This window comes from Papilio polytes, unplaced genomic scaffold (genome assembly GCF_000836215.1).
Source record: "Papilio polytes unplaced genomic scaffold, Ppol_1.0 DF824024.1, whole genome shotgun sequence".
Taxonomy (NCBI): domain Eukaryota; kingdom Metazoa; phylum Arthropoda; class Insecta; order Lepidoptera; family Papilionidae; genus Papilio; species Papilio polytes.
The window spans coordinates 3,127,057-3,150,252 of NW_013525180.1; the positions used below are offsets into that span (position 1 = coordinate 3,127,057).

General features: G+C 34.7%; 1 protein-coding gene across 7 annotated transcripts in view; it reads left to right on the forward strand.

The window, feature by feature from the left end:
- The window catches only part of LOC106101165 (RNA-binding protein Nova-1), a 45,362-nt gene extending 23,654 nt beyond the window's left edge, over positions 1-21,708 (forward strand). For 3 of the 7 annotated variants that reach the window (XM_013280299.1, XM_013280300.1, XM_013280304.1), the window contains exons 4-8: positions 11,590-11,744; positions 16,330-16,483; positions 17,805-17,974; positions 18,812-18,982; positions 19,931-21,707. In XM_013280299.1, the coding sequence (XP_013135753.1) occupies positions 11,590-11,744; positions 16,330-16,483; positions 17,805-17,974; positions 18,812-18,982; positions 19,931-20,209 (929 nt within the window). In that variant the 3' untranslated portion in view covers positions 20,210-21,707. Of the gene's footprint in view, positions 1-11,589; positions 11,745-16,329; positions 16,484-17,804; positions 17,975-18,811; positions 18,983-19,930 lie in introns of all 7 variants that reach the window. The other 4 variants (XM_013280302.1, XM_013280306.1, XM_013280301.1 and 1 more) reach the window with 3 other exon arrangements.
- The last annotated feature ends 1,488 nt before the right edge of the window (positions 21,709-23,196 follow it).

The following is a 23,196-nucleotide window of genomic DNA, read 5'->3' on the forward strand; positions in this document are numbered from 1 at the left end:
AAGAAAGTATGGATTGTGTGAAAGAGGATATGCTTAAGAAAGGATTGGATTCAGATATGACGGCTGATAGAAATGTATGGAAGAGCAGCACATACTTTGCCGATCCTCCGTAAGGATAAGGGCAACTGGATGATGAATCTTTAAAATTTACTGACTTAGTTGAGTTTATAATTGACAGAATTTCTTAGTGTAGTTTTTACACTAAATCTGCGATGTGGCAGTAATATTATTTATCTATTGAAAGCGGCTTTTAATAGATAAATTCAATTACGGCCGGTCTCAATAACGCATCCTAGATCGGGAGATTGCTTCAATCGAGAAAAAAAACGACCTGCTGGTATCGACCAGCAGTGATCGCACTAACCGGTTTCTCAATAACACCGGATAGCAAACATCGACCGATTTTCAAAATGGATCAGCGGGATCGATGTACTTTGTGAAGTTCCCTCCTGGCGTTCCATTTCAAGCAGATGTCATTATGACTGTGCTGTAAACCTATTGATGAATTTAAGAAAATATGCACATTTTTGGGTTTTCACGTACTAAGTAATTATTTATTTGTTGCGTATTTTACGAATAAAACGTGTTTCAACATTTTCCAAGCAAATTGTCATCAACCGATTCTCCCTTTTCGGAGTTTTGGTAGCGTAATCAGAGGAATAAATTATCTGTCAATGTCATTTGACACCAGTTGTCAATGTTATTTACATCAGCTATTAATTTAAAAATTAATATAGCTTCTATTCGTGTTTTTTGATAAACAACTAAATATTCACCATCGAAAGTGTAAGTGCAATGGTAAGTGTACTTTTATTGAGTTTTTAACATGTTTTTACTTTCTATACTTTTATTCAAAAACTTCCCCCGTGAAGACGCTTCAATTCACGCCTAATTTGTATAAACCCTTTACATAGTAATTTCTTATTATTTCCAGACCTCAAGCAAGCCTCTTACGAAGGAGGATACGAAAACACTGCTTTCGTTCATTGAAAGCAGTAAAATTAAATTGACTTGATGATTGACTAATGCTACCACGAATAAATTGAAAAATGAAGAGTGGAGACGGATAAGCGAAAAATTCAATGTTTGTTGTTGTTTGTTTACTTTATTGTACTACTATTTTTGTAAAAAATAAAAACTTTATTTTTGTAACAAATATAAAAACTGTATTCTTGTAATAAATATAAAGGCTTGATTTTCGCAAAGTTTTTTATTTGAAATACTACCATCGCCCTGAATGCATTTCTTCTTCGTCCCAGTCTGAAAGTTGCTCTAACACTTCCAAATCACTTTCACTATCAGCTATCACTATACGGCAACAAGCCAACCATTTTTTAATCTCATAATAAATTAGTAGAATCTCCCGATTTCCATAGATTGTAAAATAAAGATTTAGAGATTTGTCAAAATTCCAAAAACGTTTATTGAAACACTACAACTGTCACTTTCAAACAGAGGGCGATCCGAAAAGTGTTTGAAATCAGATTTTTCCCTCCAATAGATTAGTCATGTTTTTAGATCGAATTTCTATCGTTCGGTCGTTTATTGAGACAGTATTTCAAAAGATTAGGGTACGGATTGGGATTTTCGATTGATAAAATTGCATATTGAGACCGGCCGTAAGTCACCATTTACACCTGCAAATTAAATTATTCGCTAGTTCAATTGTTTCATCGTTATGGAAGTAGAATTTCTAAAAGGGTTAAAGATGTCTTGAACGTGCTGGCAATAATCTCATTGACTATGTACACTCAAGGACCGCCACGTATGGAACGTGTCAAATATTAGGGTTGACACCACCTTGCAAAAGGTTAATGTTAAACAAATGCAAGGTTTCTTATAAATCTGCAGTTAGATGTAATTACCAATACTTGAAGTAATCTGGGAATATCGAAGGCAGATTTTTTTACTATAACGGTGATTCATACGTAGTGGAACCTCTAAATTTAATTGGTCAGCTGAGCCCATGGATGTTCTCAACACTTTCGGTACTGAAGATTCGCTGCCGAATTCGGTTTTTATTTATCTAAATTATTAGTAGTCTTGTAGCTTAGCTGCTTGTTTCCTCTACTGTGTTATAAAATAAATTTCATATTTAATAACTGGCAACCCTATAAGTGACGTAATCGCAGGCACTAGGTATCGGTCGTGTGGTCTTTGCACGCTAGTTGCTCATACATTATACATTTTCGAGTCGCGCGCAAACCGGATTCCTACGTACAGGTTCCATTGCTGTGCTGAGATTCACAAGTCAAGGTCGCATTATCTTCTGTTCTCTTCTACTCTATGGTATTTACAATCTTAATACCAAATTGCATTTACTTCAATAAATGTAAAATTAAACTTAAACCGAATGAAATATTCGATTGTTAAAATCGATCCGAAATTTTATATCTAGTATGTGACGGAGTACAAAAATGATTACTTTCTAGAAGATAGATCAGTTTTTTATACAGTTAGTAGCTCTTGCCCACGACTCCGTCTTCGTGGAATTAAAAAAAAAACAAAAGGGAATAGTTTATATGTTCTTCCAGAATATCTCCTACAACTACGCCATATTTAATCGAGATCTGTTCAGCAATTTAGGCTACAAACTAACAAACATCCATCCATCTAAACTTTCTCCTTTGTAGTATTAGATAGATCGATTATTTTGAATTATGTAGGATAATGCTCAAAGACTATCTGAACAATAACAGTTTCAATTACTGTTAAGATTTAAGTAAAAAATTACAAAGCGAGCCGTTAGTATGGCTGTTTAGATATTGCTAGTCAAGGCTCATGAGCCATAAACGTGAGGTGATGTCATCTCAATGAAAATAAAAGTTGTTGCACAATCTGTATGTGGTCGCCCGGTGTGGTGCTTCTCGGATTTGATTGCTTCATGCTTTTGTTTTTTTTTTTAATTCTGACAATCAGTTGATACTTCGAGCCCACACATTTAACGAAATTATCGAACAAATGTGCGGTTGTCGATTGTTTCGCAGCCCATTCAACTGTTTAGTTGCACAACTGAAAATCGTATAGTGTGTGCATCTCCATAGACGCTCATCCTATGAGCTATTAAAGCAAGTCTAAGCAGTTGTGAGAGAGTTAAGTCAAAGGTGTGCTCGCGTTCTTAAGGTCTACTCTTTACTAAAAATCTATGTGATTTTTACTTGATTTGAAAAATGTTATGTTTATGCCTTGATCTGTATCCTAATGAGAATTTATAATACGCATTGCGGAAGTCGTCTAATGCAGGAGACCGTATACTGTAGATAACATTGGAGAAGCCCTGTGATGAAGGCTGTTTACTGAATAGTAACGAAATCTAAATATCTGATTGCATTTATATCTATACTAATATTATAAAGAGGAAAGATTCGTGTTTTTGTATGCATTGACATATCTCGAAAACTACTGGGCCGATTTTAATAATTCTTTCAAATTTAGAAAGGTAATATAACTGTAGTTAACATATGCTATTTTTATTAATTATTAATTTTCAATTTTACGCGGAGAAAGTCGCAAACAACAGCTAGTTATTTGTAATTTAATTGATATTTCGCCGTTTAATGATTATTAGGGATGTAGTAAAGATTTAGTACGAAAAGTTGCACTGTGATTGCGTATTATTTGTGATATTTATAACTCTATAAATGAAGTTTATTACGCTATGCGTACTATTTAATTCACGTGTCTCAGTGAAATGGGCCACGTGTATTACCAGTGCTCCGGACAATACGGGCACGTGTCTCAACCCTATCGAAAGCTTTGCTCGATTACGTAATATTGATATTGTTATAGCAAATTGCCGTAATTAAAGTCTGTATTCATAACGCGATCATTACGTACAAATTGATGTTTTTTATTTAACATGTTCAACGAGTTATTGCATTACATTATTGTGTAGAACTTCAAACTATAGTTCTTTTGACGAAGACTCTCCAATTCTTTAAGCTAGTTTATTTATGTCTTTTTTGTTTGAAGCTAAGTTTTTATACCTTACTACCTATATTTTGCTTAAAATTAATGTTTTTGTATATCGAGACTTACAAAATAATGTTTCGACTACGTTAATGCCATGCTTTGTCGGTTACAATAATGGCAGAAGCCCTATGAATGAGTTACGAGATATAGAACAGTACATCAGGTGACAATTATGTCATGTTATAGTTTTTCATTAAACTAGCTTTTGCCCGCTACTATTCGCGCGTATTAAAAACTCAGTAAGTGGCCTACGTGTTCTAAAAGATGTGCTACATCTGTGTCGAATATCGAGATCTATTCAGCCATTTAAGCTAACTTTAACATACATCCATCCAAACTTACGCATTTACAATATTACTAAGAAGTAAGAATGGCGCTTCACCACCTGATTGAGTAGATATTTGATGGAAAGATGCTCTAGTTTATTATTATCTATTCTTTACTCTTAAAGGTAGCTCGTAATGTCCCGCTTTACATTTGACTCGATATATACACACTTTTCTTTCTCTCTTTTAATTTCTAAGAGTATGAGTGAGATGGCAATTGTTTTAAAGCGTGGATTGATGTATGTAAGTAGATAAATTCATTAATATGCTATCGTTTCTATAAAACACTTGCAACGATGAACTGTACTTTGTTCTGCGCAAGTGTATGTATAATGAATTAGTATAAATTATGATACGTGGAATTTAAATTCTATTGGTATATAAATAAGATCTAAAATCGTCCAACGTTAGTTGTTTTTATAATGTGATTGAAAATTCAAAATAGTTTCATTCTTATTTCTAACAAATACGCGCCTTTGTGAAAGACATTTCTTTCATAAGTTAGGGTGTCCATGTTATTATTTAAAGGAAATCTTCACAGACTATTGTTAGTTTATTTTTACTATCTATCCAGATATTGTGTATATTTATTTACTTGCTTATAAATGCTAATATTTGTATAGATGAATGTTAGAACCTCCAGAACGGATTAAAGTATCGCCGTGATATTTGGTATAGATGTAGAACAGGCTGGAAGAACATATAGACTACGTATGATCCCGGAAATGTGTATGGTTCCCGTGGGATACATTTGATTTTGTGAATCTTGTGAATTTACTCGATAACTCTGCGATGGTTCAAGGATCGAATAATAAAATGTTGCTTTTTACACTCTTTTTAATTCAGGGGAAGTCGCGGACAAATGATAGTTTATAACATAACAGTGGGTTTCCACTGCCGTAACTCATGTACAAAAACATATTGTCATCCCTCACATTCACTTTGAATAAAACTGAGATAACAATATGTTTTTGTACAGGTATTTCTGCTATGAAACTCAACGGTTACTTTCACTGGTATGTATGTAAAGGAAACATTACGTATTCACTAACAAACATCAGAATTAACATTTTGCAAGTTATTAACGGTGACCACGCAATAATTTATAGTCATAATGGCATAAGCAGCATTTAAGGGATCACCATTACAAATAAATTATCCATAACGCCATCCACATCGTTGAGAACCGGCACTGATTGGAGGAACACCCTACGAGAGATGTTAATGGAGAGAATTCAAGATCCCCAGGAATGAAGAAACGGTACAGAGTCACTCAGTATAAGTAACGATGAGAAGGATTCGAGTGTCGCAGTATGCCTTAAAACTGGTCACCGTAGCCTAGCTCTAGCTGAAATTACAAAATGAATGTTGGCCGTTACTGAGCGCCGCTGACGTCCTTGACCCAAAAATAACAAAACATACGTCTTGACACCGTGACACGAACTAGAAACGAGTTTTTCATACAAAGTTACATGCGGGACCAGTGGGCGGTGCGCCGTCTCTGAACTTCTGAAATGCTAGTTTTATAACGGTAATAAGATTTTGTATTTCGTTTGTAAATTTTTAAAATAAATGTCGATAGTTACGCTTTTATATGTAACATTTTTTCTTAATTGAGACGAGTTATTTATTGAGTAGTCTTAAAACAGAATGGCAGCGGCAACACTACCGCGCCCTATAACCCATCCAAACATCCTATTTTGTTGGATTAATCTTAGAAATTATTACCTAATTTAGGACAAAAATATTTTTCTTTTCGTTCTATATATAATCGTTTATTACTGTAACCTCCAATTTAGGGTAAGCTAGGGAAACTTGAGCCGGCGACGTTTTTTTTTAACGGTTTACTTAAAAATATTGGCTCTTAGTTAATTGGGAAGGTTTAAAGTTTTTTAAAACACTAATAAAGTGTTTGAGAACGCTTGATCCAGTTACTCGATCGGGAGAAGTCGATGTAAATTAAGTAGATTTGCTCAAGTTTTAACGGCTTTAAAAAGTTTGAGAGTTTGAAATTCAGTTAACAATTTTACTGTTAGGGACTCTAATTACTTTTTCAGTTTTTACCTGGTTTTATACTAACCTCCAATTTTATAAACATTGTATAAAAATTGTATAAAAATAGATTAAAGTATATATTTTCATCCATTCAGGTAGGATTTATAACAATTAGGGTCTGTCCCACCAAATTGTAAATGTCTGAAAACAATCTAACGTGTAAAATATGTGATAGAAATATCGGATTTTGTTCCCATATCTGACTGACAGTGACGTTTTTAAGCTATCTGAGTCAGTGATAGGACAGGCCCTTAAAGTTTTATTGTCCTTAACCGTGTAATTAAGCCCGAAACAATTTAAAGTGAAAAGAACTTGATATAGTCTATTCTGAACACTAGAGGGTACTCGGTTAATGATGCAGGTCTCGGCAAGTGGCTGCGGACGTCATATAACTTCTATTGATTACTGCGGATATTATACTTTACAATTTTTTGTATAGCTTAGTATGGACACGCTGTTGAATTTACTAGTCTTATGATGCTGTAATTAACTGGAAATTATAAAGATCGTATAATTATAGAAATTAAATAATTTAGCCGTTACGTTTTTGATTTCGTTACGTTCAGCCACTTCTTTTTTTTTTACATTATTTTATTTTATTTATTACTAGCTGTTGCTCGTGATTTCGCATGCGTAAAATAGTAAAAACATAGCCTTTGTTACTCACAGATAAATTACCTTTCTAACTGTGAAATTTTAAAATCGGCCAAGTAGTTTTGGAGTTATTTTAATACATACAAATCTTTCCTCTTTATAATATTAATATAGATTTTTTTACTCAAAATTATCATATAGCACAATTGAAATGAATTAAGTAACTTCAAATCTTACTTTCTACAACATTTTTAAAATTTGTCTTATAAATTATACCTACGTTTTATTCAAATTAAAGTTATATGAACAAGTATATCCTCCAAACGATTGTTTAACGCATCGCTTTATAATCTTTATACCGTGCGTATCCTTGCAAATCCAACTGTCAACACAAATGTTGAATGAGACGTGCCATTTTAATATTAAAATGAGATTGTGTCTTCCATAGACATCGCGCATAAACAGAACAGCAAATAAAAGTAGATCACACTGTATTTATAGACTAGTTCAATGCAAATATAATACGGCTTCAAGGTAACTCGGACACGGGGGTGTGGAGGGGAATGGACGGGGCGGGGACTCACGACACATGACAATATGGCATTGTCTCCCTGATGTAAAGAGAATAACGTAGCAACCTGAATAGCGCTGCACGTGTTTATGCAACTTAAATGCAGCTATTCTTGTTCTTGATGTCTTTCTCATTCTGTTTGGAAAAAACAAAGATTATTTATAATGACCTCCTAACATACTGTATAATTATTTCTCTACTTTTCGAAAATAAAACAGAAATTGGTCTAATTTTAGCGTAACAATGAACTTTAAATTGTGGTAGACAATTAAAACTTGGCATTACACTCGTTCCACTTTTGTTGCGACTGAAATTAAAAATAAATACAATGTAGTACAACAATACATGTATTTAAGCGTAAATAACGCGAGTGCCATTTAAGATTCAATGCCGAATTAATTTGAACAATGTACGGACTGCGGACGACAAATAGATATTTGCATATTCATTCTGCAATGTACTAGATAGGCTACACTAGGTCACAGAATCCGTCTCTGCTTCGATTCTGTAGTTCCCTGGTGTTGCGGATGTCCATGGGCGTGCTGACCACCTCGGTTTTTCCGCCGCTTAATATTTTGTTTCAAGATGTATCACGCTAGATGCTAAAGGTAGATATACCAGTTAGCACGCTCTCCGTGATGTCTGACGTGACTGGACAACGTGTTTGTCTATAATAGGATTATTTTAATCCCTTTGTATGGCGGCCTTGTGCTGCCAATGCGTTGTGTGCCGTGCCATTGCCAATAGCGCTTCTCTACAAAACTTATATAAAAACGTAGTATGGAATTATGCATTGCATTTCTGTCACCTAGTTATCGTGCCATAGTAGAATGTTCAATATGGTTTGACCAAATGAAACACTCAAAGATTAACTTATGATCCAAATAGTTCTCCCCCGCGACTCCGTCCCCTTGTAATTAAAAAAAACAAAAGTGAATAGCCTATGTGTTCTTCCAGACTATGTTCTACATATGTGCTAAATTTCATCGAGATCCGTTTAGCCGTTTAGGCTACAAACTCTAACAAACATCTATCCATCCATCCAAACTTGCGTATTTATATTATTAGTAAGAAGTAAGATAATTTTGTTTCAAATGTTAGTACAAACATTTGTACCAATCGCGATCTTTCTGCCAACGTAACTAGATATAGTTTTTGGCCTACTGCTCTTAATTACCGTTGCATTGGCCGCTCACCAAATGTTAATGACCTACAAGCGAAAATGATCGTTATAATGATGGATGTAGTTTTTAAATTCGTATCAAGCTTGTTAACGTCAAGGTTGTGCAGTCATATGACCGGTCGTATGCAGCGTTGCATAATCTGTGAGTCTGTGACAGTCCTTTTGTACTGGAGATGGTTTTGTATGAGGATTTTATTACTCTTGTTATTATTTCAAGGGTAAACTCGTGGCTTTAGGTCATTAATGTTAAGACGGGGAATCGTAGAGCTTAGAATATTCTAGAATATTCATACGTGTATAATGTTATAAACAAACTTACCGTTGACTACTTTTACCGCAAACCATTTAAAATAACTAATTATAAATTTCTGTTAGTTTTTCCAACAAACCAATTATGTAACAATGTGGTACGTACCGTAGAGTAACTAGCACTGCGGATAATTAATGAGTATTTTCTTAATAAATGTTTATTTTCGACTATTAAAGTCTATATGAATTGTTAAATAGCTTAATATGTATTATGTATATATATATATGAAAAGTTATTACCTATAACAATTATCTATTAAGTATCAAGTATGTCGCAATACATTTGTAATTGCCCTTAGCTAATGGATGTTTAGTATCGTAGTTACTAAAGGAAATTAGTTCTCAAGAGACATGTCAGGTGTATTCACAGCTGACTATCGTTAACTGGCTTTCGCCAGTGACTGTCCGTGTGGCATTAATAAATAAATCCTGTTTTCTTTAAAACTTTACTCTACATCTGAGCAAAATTTCATCGAGATCCCTTTATCAGTTAAAGCTATACTCTAACAAATATACGTTCATCTGAATTTTCTCATTACAAATTAGTGAGAACTATTTTAACACACATTTTGACTTGTCCTATTACCATGTGTTGGTTATACCTTTCTAGTTTGGTCTAAAATATCGGCGATTAAAAGTTTCTATACTGTAAATAGAAATGGTATTTGAATTTTGGTTTGAAGAAAAAACCATTTAAATCAATTGTCATCTCTTGTGTTCTTGAAAAAGAGTGGAAATGTTATTCACATTGCTTTCATGTTATTCTCTAGCAGTCATAAAACATGTGGCTTGCAGCGAAGGATCAATAACAATAAGCGATGCCACGCCTCAAATCGCCTCGAGAACGTTTATCCTATTATAGTGGGAGGGCAAGAATCAGAGCGAATTCTGTCCACCACCCACGAGACATGCGTGGCTGAACAATTCATGCGACCATTTAAAGTTTATATCTGATGTTGAAGACAGATTCGATTGATAGATAGAAAATATTGCTGTCTCAGTGTTTTCCAAGAGAATGAAAGTGACAGTAATATATGTTTTTAGACAGTAGTAGAAAGATGGAAAGACACGATAATATCTTATCGTATAGGAAAAGAAATTGTTTAAACTATCGTGAGACATTGCTTTAAGCGAAAATTTTAACACTAATAGCGACACTTCAATACTTTTGAACCCATCGAAATCTCCGGCGTCGAAGCACGAAGATGCCACAACGCTCCCAGCGCCCCTACGCGCCCTAGCCCGCAGTGCGAGGTGCGACGTGACCGCGAACAAAAACTAATTAGTACTCGCCCTGAAGAAGGACCCCCGAAGGGTCTGAAACTAGTCGGGTGCCTTCACCGGAGAATAAAAGTATAGTAAATTGTTTAAATCCAAACCATAACGCGGTATATTTTGTCGAAACTCGATGTGACTGATTTTAATTCTTTATATTTGTTCATGTAAATTTACTGAATAAACTGTTTTATATGGTATTCAAAAGGCATGCCTACAAAGTGGCAACCCTTAACCTACAATTTAACGTTGTAAGTTACTGACGTCATCAAGCGCCAAAGGTCCATTACACAGACGCTTACCGTATTCACAACTCTCCGACCACTCGGCACGCTCCGGTAACTATGTTAAAACCCGTTTTCCACTAGCCCGACAAAACGACCAACTGCTATTCGTTTGAGTCGCGGGAGCGTTACTGGAATGGCTGCACACGGCTCTTAGAAATAGCAGTTGCAGGCAAAATAGAGCGGGTAGTCGCCCTAGTGTAATAAGGGCCTAAACTTCAGTTAACGCGCACTTTACTCTACGTTCATTAACAACCGGTGCAGGTTATCTTGAAATGGCTTTGAAACGATGTATAGTTGGTTGGACTACGTGTTTTGAATTTTTTAGAAATACATGTTTAAAGAATTTAATTTGCGCCAGGGTTTAAATGAAGTTATAAGTATGTGGTTAAGTATACGTAATGTTTTTCCAGTAAAAAATAATTAAAAAAGCCAACCGACTTTAAGGAAAAATATACAAATTATTAAAAATATTTGCACTTGTATTTTATTCTCGAAAGAGTACGCTTCTAGCAATTTATTATCAATACAAAAATAAGGACAGATAAACGTGATAAATGTTAAAGAATACATTTAACCCAATTGAGATAAAACATGTTTAAAGTCATCAAACTTATTTAGTTTCATTATGTTTTTTGATAAAACTTAAATGGACTAGATGATGTATCAATCTTACGATCTTACTTCTTACTAATATTATAAATGCGAAAGTTTAGATGGATGGATGTACGGATGTTTGTTAGATTTTGTAGTCTAAACGGCTGAACGGATTTCGATGAAATTTGGTACAGATGTAGAGGATAGTCTGGAAGAACTTATAGGCTACTCACTTTTGTTTTTTTTTAATACCACGAGCATGGAGTCGCAGGCGAGAGCTAGTCAAAACTAAATTAACTACAATCGATATAATTTTTCACAAAAATCTCAGAACTTGTTAACAAGAACATTGTTACCTTTGTTTTTCAAAGATAATGTATCTATGTATGTATGTTAATTCATACATAATGTTTTTTGTTGCAGGTACAACGGAGCGCGCTTGCCTGATCACTGGCTCCGTGGACGGCATCATGATGGTGTTGGACTTCATTATGGAGAAGATCAAGGAGAAGCCGGAGCTGGTGAAGCCGTTCCCAGAAGGTGTCGATACCAAGATGCCACAGGATAGAGATAAACAGGTCAGTGCAAATACTGTGCTCACTCTGTTGCAATTTTGTTAGATCGAAGTTGCTAATAGTGCAAGTTTAGTACTCAAAACTACTTGAGCCGACTTTTTAGCAATTACTAAAGGATTCTGAGTGCAGCAGTGTAATAGATATAAATATAATATCCGTCAGGTAGAGGAGTCGTTAATAGCAGTCTTGCAACACTTCTCCTAATTTCTCAAAATTTTAAGGTCTACTTACGCTTTTTTTCTCCAGTACGCTATTACGCTCTCTGAAGAGTGCATTATCGGGTTTTTCATTACCACTGACCTACTACCATGTGTGATACAAAGTAGGGAGAGAGAGAGAGAGTTACCGCGTAATTTTATTCTGTCCCAATTTATCACGTCTAAGTAAACAACGCCCTGAGTTAAATTTAGAAATGTGATTTCCTATAGCTTCAATCAACTTGGAAGGAACGTGTAGCAATCTCCGATAATTTCATTCCACTTTTGCGATTCCAATTAACTTAAACTTATGATGAAGTTGAAAATAAGTGGAATCACAGCTCTTTACGTACTGGTAAATTCGATTGCCAAATATTCATCTTGTGAATATATTTTTTTATCTTTATTCGATTATATTTAACATAGTAACTATTATCTATACATATAATAAAACTGGAGTATCTGTTTGTAATATCATTTCGGCCAGACTTTCACTGAAGGGTAGCTGACATAGACGGGCATATTATCTTTTTTTCTTAATATTGCGTCGACGAAGCAGATATTGTTCATAATGCACGTATATCGTTTAATTTTAGCTACAGGGCGTCATTAGCGTCCCACATGGGGCGTCATCGACACGTGGCCCCGTTTATCTAACGAACGGACGGACATATTAGCCAACAAATTGCCCCATTTTGTATTGTATTGCACTTGTTATATGCTACTATGATAAAATTCATTACATATTTGTACAGTAAACGGTTTCAATGATAAATAAAAATGTCTTGAGAAACGAAAAAAGATAAACAATTCGTGTGGTGTGTATGGGATTTTGAACATTTTGCCACCGAATTTTCTCGATGACGTTACGACTACATTCTCACAACTGTCACGCATTCGTGATAGACCCTCTAGTGTTTGTTAATACGAAAACAGATGCAAAATAACGATAGTAAGTTACAAATTGCGTGCTCACACGTTATAGTGCAAGCCTCACAGCAAATTGCCATTCAAAATGGTCATTAAATAATTTTAATCCAATCCGGTAATAGTAACGAAGTAAAGGCTCGTGCCGAGGCTCCTGAGGGACCCCTCGAGTTTAGTTACCCATAAACGAGGTTTAGGCTAAGCGTCAACTGCGCTCGGCCACCTCAAGCCCGGTGAATCTGTAAATGCCTCTTCAAGGAAACAGTGGCCATTTAGTCATAAAAAAACATTTTAATGTTGTCTATGATCGTATTTGCATTGCATGGCGCCACGAAAAGATGGTAATGTTCACAAAAGCGGAACCTTCAATCTTGATGGGTTTAATTTTTCTTGAACCCCCTATTTTTACTTAACGATGTGATCTTTTTTAAGATTGCTTTGTAAGAAAAAGAATAAATTGTGATTTATGTTGTTAATTGAAATCTTTACAAAAAAATTTAAGCGTAGCCGACGTTACTAGATAAATAATATGACTTTATTTATTCTGTATTTTATTTGAATTTAGTAGAATAGTAATTGTTACTCATAATTGTTTAATTACCCTTTAGTGTGGATGTAAAATCCAATGTAAAATCTATAGTAAATTTAAAAACTGTAGATATTTTTAAATCGTATTGTGACAACAGAGCAGTGTGTTGTACAATATAATTAAAACCCGTGGCTTGTGGTGCGTGTGCCTACTGCATTGCGGTACTCGCCTTATTGTATCATACGCGGTCGCTCACTTCCATTCCGGGAATTATTTAATTTATTTAAAAGATCATACGGTATTAAAATTGTACATTTTTTACCAGCTGGGCAGCGATACGTGAAAAATTAACATAATTTAATGTTTTTTATGTGATTACATTTATGCCACAAGTTATTTTTACCTTATTCAAATATTACTGGCATATTACAAACATTATAACCTCTTTCAATATTGAACAAATAAAACTGCACGTGGTTTTATTTAAAATTCGTATTAAAAGACGAATATCAAAGACGTTTTAAAAAGCAAGCTGTTTAAAAACTTATAAAGACAGTTAAATTAAAAAAAAAAACGGATTTAACAAAGTCGGTTCAGTTAGAACCGTCCAACGTTCTTATCTTAGTCTCTTTGTTAAATATTTACACAAAATGCTCCGTTGTCAGAGTTTAGGTTTCATAGCTTTCGGGGGACGCCGTTTCTGTGCAAATTACGTCGTTCCGTTTTACGGTTGCAAGTTTGAAAATAATTAAATGTATACCTTTTAAATGTTGTGTGGAAAGCTGATTCGTGAGACCATATAAAAGTATAATCAGATTGATAATTTTTACTGGTAGTATGTAATAATCAATTAAAATTGGTTCATCTCTCGTTTCTATAAACCAAATTTGCTTAAATTTAAGGAAATAGTAGCAAGGTTGTTGCCTTGTCGTCAAAACTGTACATTTTAACTCAAGTAATGTATTAATATGACGAAGTTACTAAAATAACATTTCAATCAATTTCGTGACCTCACCGCCGCGTAAACTAAGCTGGCTGACGAGCACGTGTCATTTGTGCACGCCTATGCACGCTACGGACACCATATATCATGAACGTAATGCGACTGTCCGGTCAATAATTAAATTATTTATTACCACTATAGTAAAATAGTTACTTAAGCAGTCCTTTGGTTTATGTTCCTTACAATTATTTAGTAACCTTAACTAGGACACCGACACTTAGTTGTGCTTAGAGTTTAGAAACTTTCGTATTTTAGAATCTACCCCAGTTATTTACAATATTACGCCAGTTAAAAATGCAAATGTTCCCGGCCGTTGTCCGGAGGGTTAAGTGGAAATAACGGATTTACGGTTTTGCATAATCCTGACTCGCTTCGCGACGCCTTTAACAAAGGGAAATTAAAAAAGGTTTATGAAAATACACGTATGATATTATTTTAATTTTTGCCGGTCGTGGTATAAATATACATTTTATTCAAAACTCGTTAGCATAGATCTAATGTCAACCTCAAAACTCCTCCAATTTACGTAAACCAAAGGCCGTCGTCTAAAAAATTTGCCATGGCTCTCTGACCATTAAGATCACAAGTTTTGATGTAGTACATTAGAAACATGAATTTTAATTATAAATGTAATATTTTATATCAAAGCAGCCTATTTAAGATGCGATTAGAATTGTATGTTTATATTTCTGCTTATCGTCTTGGGAGAATCATTACTATGTCCTGACATCGATGCACCAAGCGACTGGCAAATAGCCAAATAAAACACACAGCACTGTATTGGTATTTATGAGGTTTTTACTTTGTACTACTTTTTAATTTAACAATTTATGTTATTTTTTCTATAAGTACTTAGGGATCTCCCGATTAAGATTGTTGTCATTAAGTAAAATAGAATTAGGCAATAACTTTACCCAGTTTCGAGTGATAATAAATTGCATAAGATCGAGAAGATCCTTTTCGTACTGCAGTAGTCTTATATGCTATTTTACATATCTGAAATAGCTTTGACATATTTTCTGGCAGAACTAAGTTATCTAAGTGAGCTAAGCTTGTCGGACTATAGTTGTTTATCTTACGCAATACAAGATATGTCCTAGATTGTAGCATTGGATGCGCATCCCAGTGCAGTTACGTAGCCTAGTGCCGGTGGGGCGAGGGCGCCAAGGTCGCGCGCTAATACCGGCTGCGTTTGCAACGCCATCTAGTTAGCTGCAATGCTGTAATGTCCACTTAGGTCATACAAATTGTATATTATCTTCATTGTTTAGTGGAAAACAAGTTTAACTAGGCATGTTTTTCATTCATACACATTCTGAATTTAAATAACTATTGTAGATGGAAAGTGCGATAGAAAATTTTATCGCATACGCTTTGTTCACGAAACTAGGTTTCACTACTAAAGAGAATTCATTCATGTTAAATGGCAGTACACGAGATTCGTAAGGCAAGTATTTCGGCCATTGTAGGTCAACTGTGGATTCAAATACAGACGCCTCCGCTCCCTAGAGGGTGTTCACAAAAGGATTTCTTAACGACTACACGGCGCTCTTTACTTAGCGCCTTTGTGCTAACAACTTGAGACTACCTGAATAGGCTATGTAGACCTGACCTCGTATCGCTAAATTATTTTATGAATATATTTTAAACGGAACTTGGTACTTTTAAAAATACCTAAATGTATTCGAATATATTATGTTAGGATAAAAACAGTTTGTTTAATTAAAATACAAGTAGATTTTATATTCATATTATTGAAAACATGGTAAATATTACTTTTAAACTGACTTCCAAACAGGAGATTCAAATTTTTTCTGTATGTATTTAATTTGAAATTGAGGACTGTGAGGTAACAGCATCGGTCTGTTATCCGTTTGTCAACAAGTGTGTTTACAATGGAAACCCACATAAATTGTTGTATTTATTCCACAGGTTAAAATCCTAGTACCAAACTCGACAGCGGGCATGATAATAGGCAAGGGCGGCAACTATATCAAGCAGATTAAGGAGCAGAGTGGCAGCTACGTCCAGATATCGCAAAAGGCCAAAGAGCTCTCTCTACAGGAGAGATGCATTACTGTTGTAGGTAAGAAGCCTTTTGAAGTTCCCAAATTTAAAATTTTGAAACATTTTTAAGTGGTATAGGCACCAGCTAGCTCGGCTTCGCACTGGCGGTAACAAAAATTAATAGTTGTTATATATTTGTTACAGAAAATGTGGAATTTTCACTATACTGAGAAAGAATAGAATTTTTATAATCAGTTCTTTACTAATCTGATAAAGCGTAATGCGTACTTCGTGGCTTAAGATGTCAGCAATCACAGCATATTTTTAAATAATTCTTTTTTTTATAAAAATCCCTACACTTACGACACGCTTTAGGCTATATCTTTTCACCCTATTAAATTTAAGGGGTAAATAAATTAGAAAAACCTTCATGTGGGAAAGGGACCATAAAGTACAAGCTGCCAACATTAAAGAAGCAAGGTTATTATGGTAACAGTAATTTTGACATTTGCAGTTTTAACATATTTTTTTTTATAACATAAGGTGGCAAACGAGCAATCGGCCACCTGAAACCGCCAAAATGGCGAAGCGACCGCTGCCCACAGACATCCGCAATTGCAGATGCGTTGTCTACCCTTATACGACGGAGGAGGAGACGCACATAAAGGGGATATTTCCCCTTCCTATGCATCTCCCCCACCGTCAAATCCGCTTTCTCTTCCCAACTTCTCATTGCAAGAAAAGAGTGGTAAAGAGAAAGGGACTTAAATTAGGCCTCCGGCACCACACTCATCAGACGAAACACGGAATTGCTTCCATTTCACGCCTCTCTTCTGTGAGGTCGTGGTATTACACCGGGCGTGCCGGCCCTGGGCACTACCACTGTTAAATTTTTTATAATTTCTATAATTTCATGCGGATGAAGCCGCACGGGAACAGCTCGTAATATATAAAACTATGCAGTTATAAACATGTGTATTAAGTATCAACTACATTGTAAATTGACCGAAATAGCAAATTTATACGACTATGAGTATCATTTTACAAAATAACTGGAAACCATTACAATGTTGTTTTTTCCGTCGGCAGTAAAATGTAAACGAATTCTTGGAATTCATTTACTATCCAATAATTTTTTTAATTTAGTGTAGATTTAGAGCCTGTCCCACCACTCTGATGGAGACTCAGATAGCTTAAAAATGACGTCACTGTCAGATAAGGGAACAAAATACTATATTTCTAACACATATTTTAGACGTTGGATTGTTATCAGACAATTTACAATTTGGTAGGACAGGCCTTTAGAATGTCAAAATAACATTTAAGAGGCGTTTAAGTGCCGACGAATTTTAAGTGTTGCTTAAACCATTTGGCTTTAATGTTGTTTTTTTTTATTCCAGGGGAAAAGGAGAATAACAAGAAAGCGTGCCTAATGATATTGCAGAAGGTGGTAGATGACCCTCAGTCGGGGTCCTGTCCCAACGTGTCGTACGCGGACGTGGCGGGCCCCGTCGCCAACTACAACCCTACTGGCTCGCCGTACGCCGTGCCCACCTCTGAGGTGACAGAGGTGATAACTTGGACACGCTCATAGTATCCTAGATCCTTCAATCGGTTTTCTTAAGTGATTTTATAATGTGCTGCTTAAAGGCAATGTAACTTTAATATGACCCGTGTTAAGGTATTGGATGAACTTGTGGACTAAATTCTGCTGTAGTAGGGTGACGAAATTTCTAAATTTCTAATAGGACATATACTTAAAAAAAATATATTTAAATATCAATGGAATTCTTTTCGGTTTTAAATCAGGGGTATAAAACTTCTCAGACCATTTTTAAAAGTTTTTAAATTAAGCATACCAAATTTTAATATTTGATAAGCTACAATTTGGTATGCTTGGTTTAAAAAAATAAAAAAATGTAAACTGAGGCATATTTGTTATGATCTTGATATTTTATTGCAAAGGTTAGTATATTTCGAGGGAATGTAGGAGATCTTTGTGAGCGTGTTCAAGTATGCCACTTGCCTCGTTCCCAACTCTCCATCTCTCATGCATCATGACACCTCATCATATGTCTTGTGTCATAAGCACGGAACTAAATACCAAGGATACTTTGGATATTATAAATTTACAAGTTTTCCTAATTGTATGTAAACACTGACATCAACATCAGTATGAAAATATTAGTCAAATGTCTATTATTTTTTATAAAATTGTGTTTAAACCTGAAAAAAAAAAAAAATTTAGTTGTTAGTATCAAGAAATATAGTATTTTTTAAATAGTAGGAAATAAGTCGACATAACATTATCATGTCCACCCTCAGTATGAAGGAAATCACTGTCCATCCACGCCTCATACAACTTTGTTACTCTTGTCAATAGCTAAGGTAGTGTTACTCCGTACAGAGTCATGGTCTGGGCGGGTCTGTGGGCGCAGTGGGCGGCGTGGGCTCCGTGGGCTCGGTGCTGGTGAACGGCGCGGCGGGGCTGGGCGCGCTCTCGCTGTCCCTCTCGCTCGCCCCGCCCGGCACGCCGCCCCCCTCGCCTCTCACTCAGCACACGCTCGACCATATTAAGGTATGTTTCCACTGCAATGGACAACATTTTATTGCAGACTTAGTATCGTATAAAAAAAGCCAATTTTACTCACTGATTCAGCTTGCAAGTAATTTTGATATCGGCCCAGTAGTTATTGAGTTATTCCAAAACATACACAAATACAGAGAGCGAGAAAAAATTGAGAGCGTCGGTGGCTCAGTGGTTTAAGCACTTGACTTGTAATCTACAGGTCTTGGGTTCGAATCCCGCCGCCATGTACCAATGTGATTTTCAATTTTTCGAATTTTCATATGTACATAATTTACCCGACGTTCTTACGGTGAAGGAAAACATCGTGATGCAACCTGCACATATCAGCGAAGAAATTCAAAGATATGTGTGAAGTCAACCAACCCGCACTTGGCCAGCGTGGTTGACTATGGCCTAGTCACCCTAACTTTAGGGTAGGCTCCGAGCCCCTCGGTGGCGACGTATAGTGAGCTGGTGATGATGATGATGATGACACAAATACAAATCTTTCCTCTTTGTAATATTTACATATAGATATAGATAGAATTACAGAAGTCTCATCCATTTTTACTTTATTTAATAGATTCTGACTTTTAGTTTATATGTCTGAGTCTGAGCTTTCGCTCGCGACTCCGTCCGCGTAGAATTAAAAAAAACTTAAGTGAGTGAGAACCTATGTGTTCTTCCAGATTATCCTATACCAAATTTCAATTCAGTCGTTTAAGCTTCAAACTGTAACAAACAATCATCCATCTAAACTTTCTCATTTATAATATTAGTATGATTAATACGCTGCATGTACGTATCCCGTGTGCGTACAGCACGCTTCACTATGAATGTTTGGTGCTTCCTTCATACAACTTGTTCAACACTAACTGCATACACAAACAGTGTTCAGTTTGATCGCTTCTCTACGGATTAAGTCTGTACAAGGGTGACTGTGTGGTGTCGGTGCAGGTGGCGCTCCGCCAGGCGGGGTACTCCGAGGCGGGCATATCTGAGATAGGCGCGGCGCTGTCGCTGCTGGTGAAGCACGGCGTGCTGGGGCTGGCGCTGCCGGCCGCGCTGCCGCCGGCGCCGCTCTCCGCCGCGTACTTCCCGCTGCCGGCGCAGGACTCGCCCGCGGTCTTCGGCCCGCTGGGTCAGGTCGGCCTCGGTGAGTTCTACTACACGTATACAAACTCTATCAACAAATTACGCGACAACGACCTCTGGCCGCTGACGTACCAATATTAAATTGTCTTCACTATGAGATCGCTTTATACGGTACAATCAGCTGCTAAAAATATTTACAGCTCTAAACTTGTATAGCCTATCAAATATATAGACGTATCTGTTTGCAACCAAATACGATTATGCAATTGACGAATACGTGTTTAAATGTATTTGAAACTTTTACTAAATTGATACGTAGTTTTGCAGCTAACTGTACTTTTAAATATAGAAAGTATTACATTTGTCTCGTATTCGTTTCGCCTATAAGTCGATTTAGTTATAGTATTCAATCCGATTGAAATTATGTGTCAAATCAGGGTTCGAAACGATACGGTAATGAAGGTACGTTGAAAGTTTATGTAGCGCAATTTAGGATATATTATAGCGGAATTAAAAGTGTTTAGTATGCTAATTTAAAATTATTTAAAAGACTATAAAGGTTACCAACGAATTCGTAGTAAAGAGGGACGTTATGTATTATTTAGGTTAGTAATTTTAATATAGTAACAATTACGTGAAATGTTTATGTTAAATTACGTTTTTATCTACTTCGACAAATTTAGAAAGACACAAGTGAGATTAGGATAATTGAAAATATATCGAAAAAGCAATAAGTTGATAAAATTAATCATTATTGAAGTATGAAATTTCTTTAACAAAGTGTGGTAGGTGTTTGTGACTGAAGTGGTTAGAAAAGATAACAAGATTTCATCCAGTTTCTTTTCCAATAACTTGCTATAGCTCGAAGGACCATTTTCATATCAAGTAAACATCAATCAATAATCAATTCATTTAAATAGTTTTGACATAAAATAAGTATGAGGTTTTCTTTGAAATAATTCCCAATTCACAGTTCACAATGTTCAGGACTTATAAGACTTATGTTGGACTTAGAAGACATGTGAAATGAGGTTAATCCAATTACTGATAATAGGAATATCCCGCTTTAATCCCGAGAGCAAAGTAAATCATGGTCGCTGTAAACAAATTGACAATAGTCGACAAATCCATCAAAGACTTGACCTTGCGAACGCTGCGTCAAGGTTTCATATGTAAGCTAAATACAACTTTAAGCCATTGCAATAGATATCAATTTCTATATAAATATATAACCTTGTTTGAGGTATAATCACAAACACTAAGCCCCAGCTAATTGTGTGCATTTATTTAAAAGGTCGCACGTTTTGTTTTACTTGTCAAGGGAATTTTTACTTTATGAACGTTGTAATAGTTATTGTAATCGATTGTTTAGCAGTTTGAATAGTATGCATATTTTATTATTAGAGAAATAATCGATTATCCTTGTAACTTGTTACACGTGAAGTTTGTAATAAAATTTTATGATAACTTCCGAAAGGATTTTTATAAAAATGACCATGTTTTTAAGTCTCAAAAATTAATTACAATGCATATTGAATACTTCATATTATACTTATTAGTGGCTACAGTCATAATTTTTTTCTTCCGACTAAATATGATATAGGCAACTTTATTATTTAAAAAAATGCCATATATGGTAATATTTTATGGCAATGTTGTTATGTTGATAAATATAAATTAATATTTCTTGCCATTTTAATTTAAGGTAATCACCAAAAATGAAATTTTTTTTATCTGTAGAAAAATTAAACAGCATATAGACTAATTTTTAAATAAGTTTTAGAATTAATAATGTTATTGTTATATGTTAATTAATGTTTTTTGTAATTTTAAATATGTTTTAGTGATGTTTAAAAAACAATGTGATATAAAGAAGTCACACCACGCTCTCAAAGTCGGTTTTACGCACAAAATTCTAAATTATCTTCTTAGCGCTTTTTACATCAAAACTCTTTTGGTTCATTGGCTGACTATTAACACTATCTATGACTCTAAAGTTTTTCTGCTTTACTTATTTTTTGTATCTTTTTAATTAATGTTTGAAAGCGTTTCATTTCGTCAATTAAAAAATCTATAAAATTATATTGCGTATAATGAAACGCTGTCAATTTTTTTTTGTTGTAATTTAACTGTTTAAAAGCATAAAAACATTTAGACGAAAAACAATTATTGTTCAATTACGGAATCATTTAAAAATAAGAGAATTGTAAAATAATTTTAAGCGCATGTAAGTTCGTTTTATATTATTTTTAGGTTATATTTATCATCATTCAAGAAATTAAAAATGTATAAATACGAAATGTCGAAGTTCAAATGTTCAGTGCCTCTGAATTTAATTTATAGTGGAAAATTTTTGATTTGTAAAAAAATATTATATAAGTTTTGTTTGTTACAAAGAATATGTTTGAAACAACTAATTGTTATTCGTCTACACAGTTTCTATGGCATGCAATTGAATTGTGTGTTGCTGATTTTGTTTAACACAATTGGCTTTTTAATTGGTTTATTTTGAAGTTTACAATAGTCGCGTATCGAAATTTCAAATCAGCTTTTACCATTTCATCCTGTCGGCAATACACTTTTAACATTGTATCGAGGTTATGTGTCAGAATATGTGAAAATTCCTCCATCTTTAAAAAAAAAAAGAAATTGTACCATTCTGCCAAGGTTCTTAATTCTAACCTGCCAGTCATACTTTTTTAAGTTTAAAATATTCTAGTTTTATATTACATTTCTTGAATGCGTAAGAATAAAAATAATTATTTTTTACTTGGCCTGTTTCTATAAATATGTCTTTGTTGCATATTCTGACACATCTTCAATGCAAACTAATTTTGAAAGAGCAATTTGATAGTAAAATTTATGAAATAGTTGATGCACCTTAATTATTTAAAACTTCTGTAAAACTTGAATATACACGCAATAGATAAAAAATAAACAAAAATCTATTTAAATACATGAGTTTTACGAGATGTGTCCCATTATTTAAAGAATTTATATTTTTAAATACTTACTTAACTATAGTGGCTGTAGTTTAAAGTTTATCTTTTCTCTAAATGCTTCAACAAAATATTTAAGTCGCATCAACATTTAAAATACTATTTTTAGTATTATTTAAGTAGAATACA